Raw genomic sequence first — 12,816 nt, forward strand, 5'->3', positions numbered from 1 at the left:
TGTAATTAATAATGGAAAAACATTGCCGCAAAAATTCTGTCACGTAGACGCTGCAAATAGCGATGAATTACAATGTGGTGAATAACAAATGGTAATAGACCACATATTATGAGGAGTCAGCATATAATATAATAGAGATTTTGGGGCTTGGCTAAGGATTGGTTTAAAATAATTCTATATATTGCCATTATTTATTAATTTGTAAGTGTATTTCATTTTAAGTGACTAAAAAGATTAAGAAGTTTGAGGATTTATTAAGAAATAAAGCAGGAAAATATTTTAATATTTAAAATAATCATAAGCGAATCACAAAATAATGCTAATATTGTTCGATAGACCGATTGGTAATTTTCAAAATCGTAGAATCTTAAGAATAACTAGGATATAAATTTATTTAAATAATAATAAAATTAGAGACAGCCCGGTCCATCTTATATGATAGTGAATTACTTATTGTTTTAAATCACAAATAATGGAGAGTAACAAATGATGATGGATCACAGACTGTGTGAGGTTGTTAAAAATCATAATTTGATAAGGTAAAAATAAAATGTTTTTGGTGCGATCAAGTGTAATATTTAAATGAAAACGAAAAATTATTATTCAAATTAAATTAATTATAATGATATTATTTAAGATTACAGACCATGTAAATGATTATTAGAGAAAGGATATGTAATTGAGATTTTGTGAATATCATACCACTTTCTAAATTTTGGAATTTTATTTAATTTACCCCTTTTTCTTATAAACATTTTATTTTTCGCTTATAATTTCTTAATTTTTAATCTTTTTATTTGTTGTTACTTTTTCCTTTTATGTTAATTTATTTTAATAAAATAATTAGAATTTATACTATGTATTTTATTTATAGGCTCTGATACTCAACTTATCACAGCAAGTTATATCATGAAATAATTTTCCTAAGTATTTTTGCAGAAACCAATTTACTATCCATTAAGTATCTCTTTGCTTTAACAAGGAAAGGCGAAGTACCTCAACACCCTAAACAAATTTTATACATTTTTGATTAGTTTCTAAACATGTCTCTTTCGTTTAACTTTAATATATAATTCATTTTTGAGTATTTTGATCTGATTTTTACTGTTTTCGATATCTTTCTATTTTTTTTTTGCATTTTATAATTTATATATAATTTGTGACTAATCAGGATATATCTAAATTATTTCCCGACTTATATTTCCAATTTTTGAGTTTCATTTATGATTATCTTAATTTAAACTTATTATTTCTCCCTTTGTTCTAATTTTATACCCCCTGTTGAATTAGTTTCTCGTAAAAGCATTTAAAAAAAGCCAACTTCTTGATTTATAATTATTGTCAACCATGATCCCCTCTTTTATAATCAAAATCTGGAACCAAGGTTCGAATTCTATATCCCAATTCCCCAAAGAGTTAAATTTACCTAGATGATGCAAGCATTTCCTAGACTTTTTAAGATTTTATTCCACATTCCTTTAGCTAATTTCAGAGATTTGTTACATAAAGATTTGCCATCAAAGTCTCCTAATGAACTATTTTCAGGATTCCTCCTTTTCTAACTATTATAAATTTGTTTTCGTTTTATTTTGGCACTTTGTTAAGAAAATGAATTGCGGAATAAAGGTGCTAAAACAAGCTGAGAAAATTATTTTTACATTTAGAAAACTTTACTCCCTGGGAATAAATATGTCAATCTAGGTTCCCGATTTTTGGGACCACGAAATATGTGGACAGTAATAATCAGTCAAGAAGATTGATTATATAATCTTAGTATGCCTAAAGTTTTCTACTAAGATGTTTTCACGAAAATCGAATTTAACTTATGTAATCTAAGCTTTGTTAGTGCCAAACTTATACGATGAATTAGGTATGCCTACATGTTTTGTATCATACAGAAAAAATTGGTGTTGTTAAATAAAGAGTTACCAGTAATTAACTATAGCTAGTTACATTTTTTGAAATTTAAAGACAAAAAATATTATGTTATTCAATATCTTTTAATGTTGATTTAATTTAAAATTACTATTAACCAAATATGCCTCACTTATATAAAGCGCTCTATAGAACGCTTGTTTAACTTACTCGCATACCATTTAGTCACCAATTATAAAAATAGCGCCTAATATTTTTGAAGAATAAATATTAAATTGAGTTTAGATATTTTCGTTGCAAATACATATCAAATTATGATACTTTATCAGTGCATATAATTGTTAAATCGTAAAATTATTTCGTAAATAAAAAAATTATATTAAAAATAATGAATTGTATAAATATAAATAGTAATTAGCAATGTAACTATTGTAAATTGTATTAAAAAATATATAAGTAAATTTTACTAATTACTTTTCATTTCAAAAATAACTTTTAATAACATTGAAATATAAGTAATAAAATAAACATACAACTTAAAAAAGTATGAATTTATTTGTGGAGAAATTAGGAGAAATCAAATAAAATCCTGTGAGAGGATTGGGTAGGGGAGAGGGAAGTAAGCCAAAAGGGGAAAAAATACATTTAAATTAAAAATATTATTAAAAAAACTCAATTGGAAATACAAGATCAGTCAGAAATTAAGATATATCCGGTTAAATATCTTGAAATACTCCAAAATGAGTGTAAAAATACAAAATTAGATAAAAATTAAGTTTCAAAGATAATAAAATATTATAAGAAAATATAAATAACTGAAAACAGTCAGATTAAAATTTAAAAAAATATAAAACACTCATAATAGGCAGAGAAATACAAATGTAAATGAGGAAAATTAAGTTTAAAAAATCAAAATCGTGATAGGTTGAAAAAATGTTAGCCAAAATCGGGTAATACTACAAAGGTTACCAAATATGAACAAAAATCAAATAGGGAGAAAAAGAGTCATCAATGACCATCGTTCACAATAATTATATCATATCATTGACTTGCATCAATATATTGGTAAATCGGTTTATATTAATGCTGCTGAATTTTAATATATTCAGTTGCTTATGAATCTTATTATTTTAAATATTATCATTTTTTGCTCCATTTATTTGGGATTTTTTTAAAAATATCACTATCACCAATTATTTTTTAAAAACTATAAATCAATACAAATATCGGAATCGGTCTATTGTGGTAAATATCGAAATCGGTATAAGCATAAAAGGGTTGATTGGTAAAGCCCCAATTAATCGAAAATATTCCATTACCGATAATCTGATCACTTAATTTGTAAATTTTTATGAAATTGATCTGCCTTATTTTTATTGCATGTTTTATTTACCTTAGACTTACTAAAAAATTGTTATAAATATAATATATTACACTGCATGATATGTAAATTTTTTCTTATGTAATTTACTAGATGTATTATAATGAGGTAAAGTCATCTTAGGAGGGGAGGGGAGCATGACGTGATATTTTAATAGAATGTGAAAGGGGCAGGCACTGGTGTATCTAGAATCACATTTTACCGTTCAAAAATGATTAATAAATAAAAAGGAAATCCAATCACCCTAAAAATTATTTTTTCAGAACCCATTAAATTCCCACCGTACCTTAATGCTTAGGCATGTAAAGTTGAGAAATATATTTTTTATTTATCCATTTATAATATCGCGGCCCAAATAATGTGGATACGTTTCTAAAGTAGTGCTATAAATTTTAATGGAAAAAAATATATAAAAAGTGAAAAATTATTATAATATATTTATGGATATACAAATATATATATATATTCATAAAATAATAAAAGATTTCTTCAAGTCACAGAAGTGACTGTGTTAATATTGTTTTGAAATAGAGAATCCAACATTAAAAAGCTTTCAGTATAACGATTATCATCTATATCCGCCTGTTTCACCCATTTTGATCTAACAGCTTTCCAGATGTCCATATGATGGGATATGCTCGGAACTAAATTTTCATTTTTTGATTCGAGTTGTTTCTTAAGTAGAATTATAATGGATAGAAATCATGAGTAAATATTAAAGTATATATAAATATATACCTCTAAAGTTTGATTTTGTTTTATCATCTTGTCGGCAAGTTCTTGCCTTTCCTCTTTAGATAGCGCAAGTGCAATCCTAGGATGCCTATTTAATCCTTTTCCACCTGAAATAGGAAGTGGGGCAGGGAGGCTGGTGACTTGTTCATCTGAAAATGTTTCAGTGGTTTCTATGGCTAGAAAATCATTCCGGAAAGCAGATCTATTAAATTTCCCATTTACCCACGTTCTACAAAGAGAATACAAGGAAGCGTGCTGCTGGTCCTCTTGAGTAATATTATCGGGGACGTTTCGAAAATATTTATCTTCTGAGTTAAATATAAAATTTAAAAGCAATCTTCTCTGAATAACCATTCATATATTAGTATATTATACTATAGGTATAGATAGAAATAATTTATTGGTTTCTTTACCCTAGGCCCTTGCCAAATTGAAATATGATTAGTGATTAATTTACTATAAAAATATCAGATAATATTATATAAATGAACATCGAATGTACAAAATAAAAACTAACTCATAGATAGTGGGGATAACAATTTCTGTTCGCACTTATTAGCTTGAACGTTATTTCTGGCGGGCTTAGGGCAATCAGCCTGTTTTTTGAAGTAAGAAGGGCGAGGGGAAGTGGTTGAAGAGACGATTCCTAATATTCCCATAGCCACCATATCTGAGCAAGAAAATTTTCCGTCTCCTAACACTGATATAGGTAACAATTGGCCTATCCCTTGCCCCGATTTATGGTTATCACGCTCTGATACGGGTCCTGTCTCGGACCCGATAGCCTTAACATGTTTATGCTTAGCAGATGTAATGCCTATATCCAGACTATCTAAAAGTCTCGCGGAATGATTAGAACTCGAAAACCTTTTACCCACTATAAGGTTTTCATCTACTTCTGACTTAGATTTCGTACTTGCTGTTATCGAGGATTGATTGTCGTCAACAAGTTTTTTACGCTTCTTGTGAGTGGAATCGGGAGTCTTAAAAGGGCTCCTCTTAAACGGAAAATATGTGAGGTATTCATCGCTCTTTTAATTTTTTGATTAGATATATATTGAAAATATAAATCGATAGAAAAACATTCATAATTTTATACGCAATTATTTTTGAACCCATTTCTTTAATTACATAATTATACCTCCCCCCTTTCTTTACGTTTTTGAAAAAAAAATATAATTAATAAAATTTTATTTTATTGTAGATAACTTTTATAAATTCGTGTTACACTTATATATGTGTTTAAAGCTATTTAGGGTTGGAAAGTAACGTAAATAAAGTATCAAACACTTTTAAGTTCGAAAGTATTTGGTATTTTAAACTAAATAATAGAGTATTTTAAATTTATTACGATTTCATACAAATACAAATATGCTATTTTTATTTTAAATATAAAAATTTATTTATTTATACATTATATTTGAGATCCAAGTTAGTGAAAAAAATAAAATTTTATTCGTTTAATCCCACTTTATTTTTAAAATGAGTATTTACAAAAGCGAAACCGAAGATATAAATTTTTTTGAAGATAATGATATGAACTAATGAAGATATAGATTTCATTTCCACTGAGTTTTTTTATCATTAAGCTATTATGTTTATAATATAAGTAGAGAATTTGTAATACTAGCAACATCCACATCTTCTACATGTCATTTAACAATTTTAAAAACCTTTTTAGCGGCTCTCGCTTCTTAACTCAAAAAGAAAATAAGATAATGGACTAGGCAAATATTCCATTTTCTTATGTTGATGAAGGCAATTATATTAGTTTTGAAAATTTATAAAATGTTAACTGGGGTTGTGCCGATCCACAAATTTTTCACCAATCCGAATCCGATACTACTAAAAAACCGATCTGATATTTATATTGATTTTTATTTACTATCTATCTTTGTATCAATGTCATAAATATATATATATATTCTACTTTAAAAAAACCAAATGACTTTCACGAATGATTAAGTATATTTTATTTTTTTTAATTTTTCATAAGTTAATATTCTCATTTAAAATATTTGCAATGGTTGAATGTAGTGTGTTAAATAGCTCCATTTAACTGATTTTTAAAAAGAACCAAATCCAAATTTTAACTAAAATTGCCTCCAAATTTCGCCAATAGATTCAAACTTTCTGATATCTATAGGGAAAATCAATAAGGTTTGGTAATTTAGTCTTGGCCAAAATTTAGAGTTAATCGTTTTTAAAATTGGTTAAATCGAGCTTTTATCAACACTTACTGAATGTGACTCGTTAGATATTTTAAAATTCTTTTCTTTTTGCATATAATATAACAAAAAATAGTGTAAAATTTTATATTATTATTTAAACATTATAACAAATAAATTGTATATTAATTTCTTTCATTAATTCATTATTATGAAATCATTTATAAAATAAAAAAAATTATGATGATATATTCAATTATAAAATAACCAAAATAAAAAATATCGGACCGGTTTTTAAAAAAAGATAGGCCCGATGCCAGGCCTTCTTTTGCATATTTCCTGTATTTATAATGTTTGATTACGGCAGATAAAAACAAAACTAAAAAGTTTCGATGCCAAAATTTTCGAAAATGTTTAATAATAAAGTTACAAGATTTTTTGAATGTTAGATAAATCAATATTGGAAGGTAGATAATTCATTTTTTGGTGAAATAATTTATTGCATTTTACATGAATCAGTACATCATATTTAACACACTTATATATCGTATTTATCTTGCATCATTTGCAACGATCTTGATGATTAGCTTTAATTGACATATGACTTATCTCTATCTCTCAGATTGAATCCATTGGCCATCTGGATGGGCCAGGAAAACATTGCTTTTCAGGTCCATTTCCTATTATAGATGGCACAATAAATCTGAATAGAATATTCCCACCAGAAGAAATATGTATTCTCCAAGCGGCTGCAACACATAAATTGAGAAAGTTAGAGAATAGACACCATCACCATAGATGTGCAGTATGATAATCACCTAAAATTTTATCCAATAGATCAACTCATCCCATATGTTGATAATATGAGGTAATCATATTTGGTCAATCGATATTAATATTTACCTTTTGTTTAGAACTCCATCGCTTGACTTTAATTAGAGGATATATTCCTTAATGATTGCACACCACCGCTACTAGTCAATCATCATTCCAATAACAAAAAATTATCTTTTTATCGCTGAAGATTTTATAAGATATTCTTTCTTCATTAATTTTTGATCCAATGAACATTTTTTGGTTTAATTTATGCGGATTAATCCTGTACAATTTTTCTTTTATATTTCAATATAAATTGTGGAGTTAAAAAAATTATCGAAGAATAGTGCATGTTCTTCAACGTTATAAATAATATTAATTTTTTCACCACACCAAGAGGACAAATTTCATTGTTATCATTCCCAGTATAAATAACGGCTTTTCTCGCATGTACATCTTTAAAGTTTGGTTTCCATAATAAGGAATTTGGTCATCTAGCCAAACTTATATTTTATCTGTATACCTAAAATTTTTACAGATTTCAACGATTAATATCCAAAAAGTATAACTTTCTTTGTCAGTTTTATCGATATCAAAATTGTTGGACAGGTATAAATATCGTTTCATTTACTGAAAACAATTTCTACAAATTTTTTTGAAGAAAATATATGAACCTACAACTACTAACGGTTGATTTTTGGAACATCAACTTTGGTGTTGGATAATTTTTTTTGTTTTGTGATTTATAAGTTTTAAAAAAGTGTGAACTGACTCTCCATATCTTTTTCTCTAAAAATGCACAGAAAAATTTTTTTGAAATTATTTTGTTGAATTTGTACTTTTTGCAAATTTTATGATTTTTTTTAAGCATAAAAAAAAAATTAGTTTAGATAAAATTTTAATTCAAAAAATTAAAATATATATTCTAATAACACATATCCTAAACTATAAATTTTTAAAATATTAGTCTCAGATATTTTCATTACCGAAATAAGGTTAAATATTTTTATGTTTGTTTAATTTTGTAGGCAATGATAAATAACGATATCTAAATTAGAGATCTGCAAATCATGGCCAGGCTCGTACCAGGCCCGAGGTTTATTTAAAAAAAATAATTTCGGGTCGGGTTTAAATTTTTAAATATGATATCATTACATTTTGTCAAATAAAGTGATGTATTATAAATTTCTTGCAAGAAATTAGTGGCTAATATCTTTTATTTGTAGAATTTAAAAAAGAATTAAAATTTTCTTTGGGGCCAGGGGACGGGCAAATAATTTTTATTTTAGGTAGGACTTTTCGGGACAAATAAAAAAATTCTTTATGGATCGTGCCGGACAAATTTTTTTTAAAAATTTGGGTCGGGCTTGGGAAATTAGGCCCGATGCAGATCACTAATCTAAATCTCTATTTTTTTTTAGATTTATTATAGCCAGCCTGAAATTTTCTCATTTAAAAACAGCTTTAGAAGCATTATAGAAAATTGAAATGAACATGAAACTGATATATTACAACCATATGAGTCACAGATAAAGAAGGTAATGATTAAGGTATATCGTCATAACAATTAGAGGATGTTGCGGGAAAAGTTGAACTAAATAGTCAGAATATAGTATATAATATACAACCATCTAAAAGATGGAAAAATTTTAATATAATAGTGATAACCATAATAATATTAATACAATATATATTTCATTTGGTGGGAATATGTCTCATCTTCCATTCAAAAAATTAATTGTGTGATTTATGACTGAAAATGCACCTGAAAACAATACCCTCCTAGTCCATCAAGATGATTAATTGATTTAATTCGAAAGGTAAGAATGATGCCAATCATTCAGGTCGTTGCAAATGGTGTAAGATAAATTCGACATATAAGCATGATTGTACTGATTCATGATATGCTCAAGATTATTTAACCAAAAAAAATAACTCATTACCTCCTAATGTTTGATTTTTGGAACATTCAAAAAAAAATCATATAATGAATTAATAAAGAAAAATAAATTTTTTAAAAAGTTTTTTATGTCTTGATATTTAACGGGTTAAGTAAAAAAAAAATTGATAGTAATACTATAAGAATTTACTTGCAAAAAGTATTAGTCATAAAGTATTTGTAGTTAAATACTATTTACAAATTTTTTTTATAGTTATTTGCATTTAAAATACTTTAAAGGCGTATTTGTATTTTAAAATACTTTTTTGGAGTGTATTTGTATTTATATTTGAATATATTTAAGAAAATTTGCCCAACCCTGACCTTATCTTATATAAATAAAAAAACATAGGAATTTATACCGATTTTTAATATCGGATAGGTCCGAGCATTTATATTTTTAGGAATATCTTATGAGCAATTGATATTATTAAATTCGGGCGATATATCAAAATGGCGGATAAAAAATTATTAATGGTAATACTAATATTGAATCATGCGAATTTTTTTTAAACTATGGTTAATTATTCATTTTAAATGGGAATAACTAATATGTTTTATATTGTATATAAATTTAATTAGTTTATTGGTTAATTCTATTCTATTATAGACAATTTATGCCTGTAGTAAGAATAAATCGGATTAGATGAATAGTAATAGGCCAGATCGGCCTCTAAAAAATGATATTGACACACCTCTATGATACCAAAATAATATATGGTGTTTAAAAAATTAATTTCAAGATTAAAAAAGATGGCAGATCATAACTTAAAAAAATAATCTAAACCTTTTTATGATTTAACATTTATACCCATATGAAACGAATATTGCATTCATTATTCGCATATTTGGAAAGATAATGGAATTATTTTTTTAAAACCAACAATGCAGATGTGTAGAATTTATATTTAAACTAAACTTCAATTACCCTTCTGATCAGAGTATTGCAGGGCTCGCATCTCTAGCCCGTGGCCCGAAAAAAATATTAATTCTATATTTCCTTCCTAATTTTACTATTTTGCTCAATTAAATGTTACAAAATGAAAGAAAAAAACAAAAATTTTTGAAAAAAAATTATGAACTGGGATATATTTTATAATCATTTTCAGATCATATATTTGCATAAAATAGATAAGTCATTAAATGATCAGTTTGCTAGTTAGAAATATATTTTCCAATTTCATTAATAAAATTGGTTGGATCGATATGCGTCAAGTCTAAAAATTCTCATATAATTTATGTTTAAAAAAAATATTTATTAAAATTATAAGTATATTTAAACAAAAAAAATTCAAATTTAGTTATCTTCAAAATGCAATATTTTATAAATTAGGGTAAATATATCAAAAATAATCTTCATCAAGTCCAAGGATAAAAGTTAACGTGCGCTAACATTCCGACAACAATAAATAACGCGTTATACCAGGCATAGCATGGAAATTTTCGAAAAAGTGACGCCCAAAAATTTATCACTAATTTAGTTCCAAAGTAACCTTTGTATTTCTCTAGGATAATGCCCTTTGAGGGAAAGGTGGGAAATTTCTTTAAGAATTGACATGCCAAATACCAGTATAGTAAGGGGTTTGAGGAGCAAATAACCCGAGTGGATATTTCAATGTGTGACATAAATACCAAAACAGATACCAGAATAATGGCATTAAATGTGTAAGGGAAGAGAGGATAAATTATTATATTGATGCCAGCCAAATATAATTTTGATAAAAATGAATAATATCTATGTGATATCTTAATGTGCAGACAACTATTCTTTGATTCGATCAGCATCTGTTGATATGAATATATAAGAGCTTTGATAAAATAGAATAGAATGGGAAACGCTAATATGAAACAAGGTATTTTACGTAATTTGTAATATCCCAAAAATCCAACGTTCCAATATTTTTCTTGAATAGAGAAATAAAATGTAAACGGGTTATACCTCAACATTTGGATAAAGTATTTAAATTTTTTGCTTAAAACATAGTTGTAGGAATTATTTGAACACCAAGAGGGACTTTTGTATTCTATAGATGTATTTAAAGCAACACTGCAGTCATACACATATGGAGTTATTTTATAATTTTCGGCTAATGCTCTACTTAAAATCTTATCACTAACATAGTTATTCATAATATGTGGGATATTATTTTGATGAAAGCAAAACAAAGAATGGGCTATGTAAGAGTAAGCAAAGAAAGGTAAAAATATCAAGACAAATGAAATTATATAATATAAACCTGCCTTAATAAATGATTTAATAATATGTTTCACTGGTAAACATTTCTGTAAATCATCAGCATACTCATTGTAATTAAAACCATAACCACAATTGAATTTAAATGTGAAAAATATAAGGGTATGGATAATATAAATTATGTTGAATATACCAATAAAACGTGTAATTAGACTCAGTCCTATTAACATAGATGCCATAATTAATTCTAATATGGGGAATTTGTTTGTATGGTCTTGAAAATTTATATAAAACTTTGTTAGAAAATAAAAAGATAAAAATGTAAAAAAAGTATACAATGATTCAGAATAGCATGCAATGAAAAAAATATTTGCAGGATTAAAAATAAAAAACAATGTTGATAACAAAGCTAATTTTTCATTAATAGAATAATTTGTAACAATATCCACTTTTTCTAACTCCTTTTTAAAAATAAGCTGGATTATATTACTTGTATAACTGGGAGATAATAGAAATATGTTTTTGGAAAGATGATACATAACAACTGATGCCATAATAAACAAGGTTGCATTTAATACAACTCCTGAAAGCAGTAAAAGATGTTCGAAAATATTTTCTTCATATCTAAAACAAGTGATTATAAGTTTAGATAAAACTACTATCATCATGGGATAGAGTGGAAAGAATGCTAATAAGTTTTCAAATATATAACCATTTTTTGATATAAATAAAAAATATTTAGCATCCCATTTTGAATATCCATCTAAAACATTGTTTGTATTATTAAGAAATGGTATACTATTATTGATTTGTAATATAAAAGGAAATTGAAAAGCATCAGGAACATGATCTGCTATCATATTATTGAATATAAATTGGATGATGATGGATAACAAGCGAGTAAACAAAGTTAAAATAAATATATATATAATCATAAGTGTTATTTTTTATATTAATTTTTAAAAAAAATAGAACAAGTTTCCAATAAAAATAAAGGATATAATATGGCTACAAGCCATTTGTATGAATAAAATGTTTTAAATATGAATTTACATTAAATCTATTTGAAGTAGATTTGTTTGCTCGACTGGACACACGAATAGGACTTTGTGTATCATTTATGATTGAATTCAATTCTATTTTTGCTAATAATTTAGTTAAAAAATTATTGTATTTAAAAAAATAAATACTATAAGCTGTTTTTCTTGGTTTTCTCTGCGGTCCCATTACATGTTTTCTTATTTTTTAGAAAATAAAATCATCAACTGCTTCTGTATAAAGTACAATTGCTATATCTGACAAAATATTCAATAAATTCATATTTTGAAAAGTTCTTCTGATTGGTTTAAAAATAATTTTTTTTGTAGATTATATTTGTTATGATAGTGACTAATTTTAAAATAACCCTAAAATATGCGCTTTTGTATGGCGATGCAAAAATTGATTTGCAATCGAATTTAATTGCATTAACAAAAATATCTTTTAAATTTTTTTAAAAAAAATGTTAAGAAGATTTAGTATCAATGTCATATGGCATTGTATAGTATACTCTAGGCTAGGTCATTTATATATTCTTATTTTTGTGGCTTTTTATTATTTATAAATTCCAAATATGGAAGATAAAACTGTAATAAATTAATAAATGATTATTTATGTATATTGTATATTAAAAATAGAATCGAACATTCGAAAAATAATCAATAAAATA

The 12,816-nt window shown here is 26.0% G+C and overlaps 1 protein-coding gene across 3 annotated transcripts; it reads right to left on the reverse strand.

Moving 5' to 3' along the window:
• Positions 1-3,593: 3,593 nt before the first annotated feature.
• Positions 3,594-12,521, reverse strand: LOC135923499 (GPI mannosyltransferase 2-like). 3 transcript variants are annotated; one of them, XM_065458289.1, is made up of 5 exons: positions 12,299-12,521; positions 12,162-12,253; positions 4,509-5,022; positions 3,995-4,296; positions 3,594-3,931 (listed from the first exon to the last, which is right to left on the reverse strand). In XM_065458289.1, exons 1-5 carry the CDS (start codon positions 12,333-12,335, stop codon positions 3,746-3,748), a joined length of 1,131 nt encoding a protein of 376 aa, XP_065314361.1. In that variant the 5' UTR covers positions 12,336-12,521; the 3' UTR covers positions 3,594-3,745. The 3 variants fall into 3 exon arrangements, with proteins under 3 accessions (XP_065314361.1, XP_065314360.1, XP_065314359.1); XM_065458288.1 differs by having other exon boundaries at positions 3,995-4,299; positions 12,299-12,517; XM_065458287.1 differs by lacking the exons at positions 3,594-3,931; positions 3,995-4,296; positions 4,509-5,022 and having other exon boundaries at positions 10,129-12,253; positions 12,299-12,347.
• Positions 12,522-12,816: the final 295 nt, after the last annotated feature.

Source organism: Gordionus sp. m RMFG-2023, chromosome 2, assembly GCF_954871325.1.
Source record: "Gordionus sp. m RMFG-2023 chromosome 2, tfGorSpeb1-WG-v2, whole genome shotgun sequence".
Lineage (NCBI taxonomy): Eukaryota > Metazoa > Nematomorpha > Gordioida > Chordodea > Parachordodidae > Gordionus > Gordionus sp. m RMFG-2023.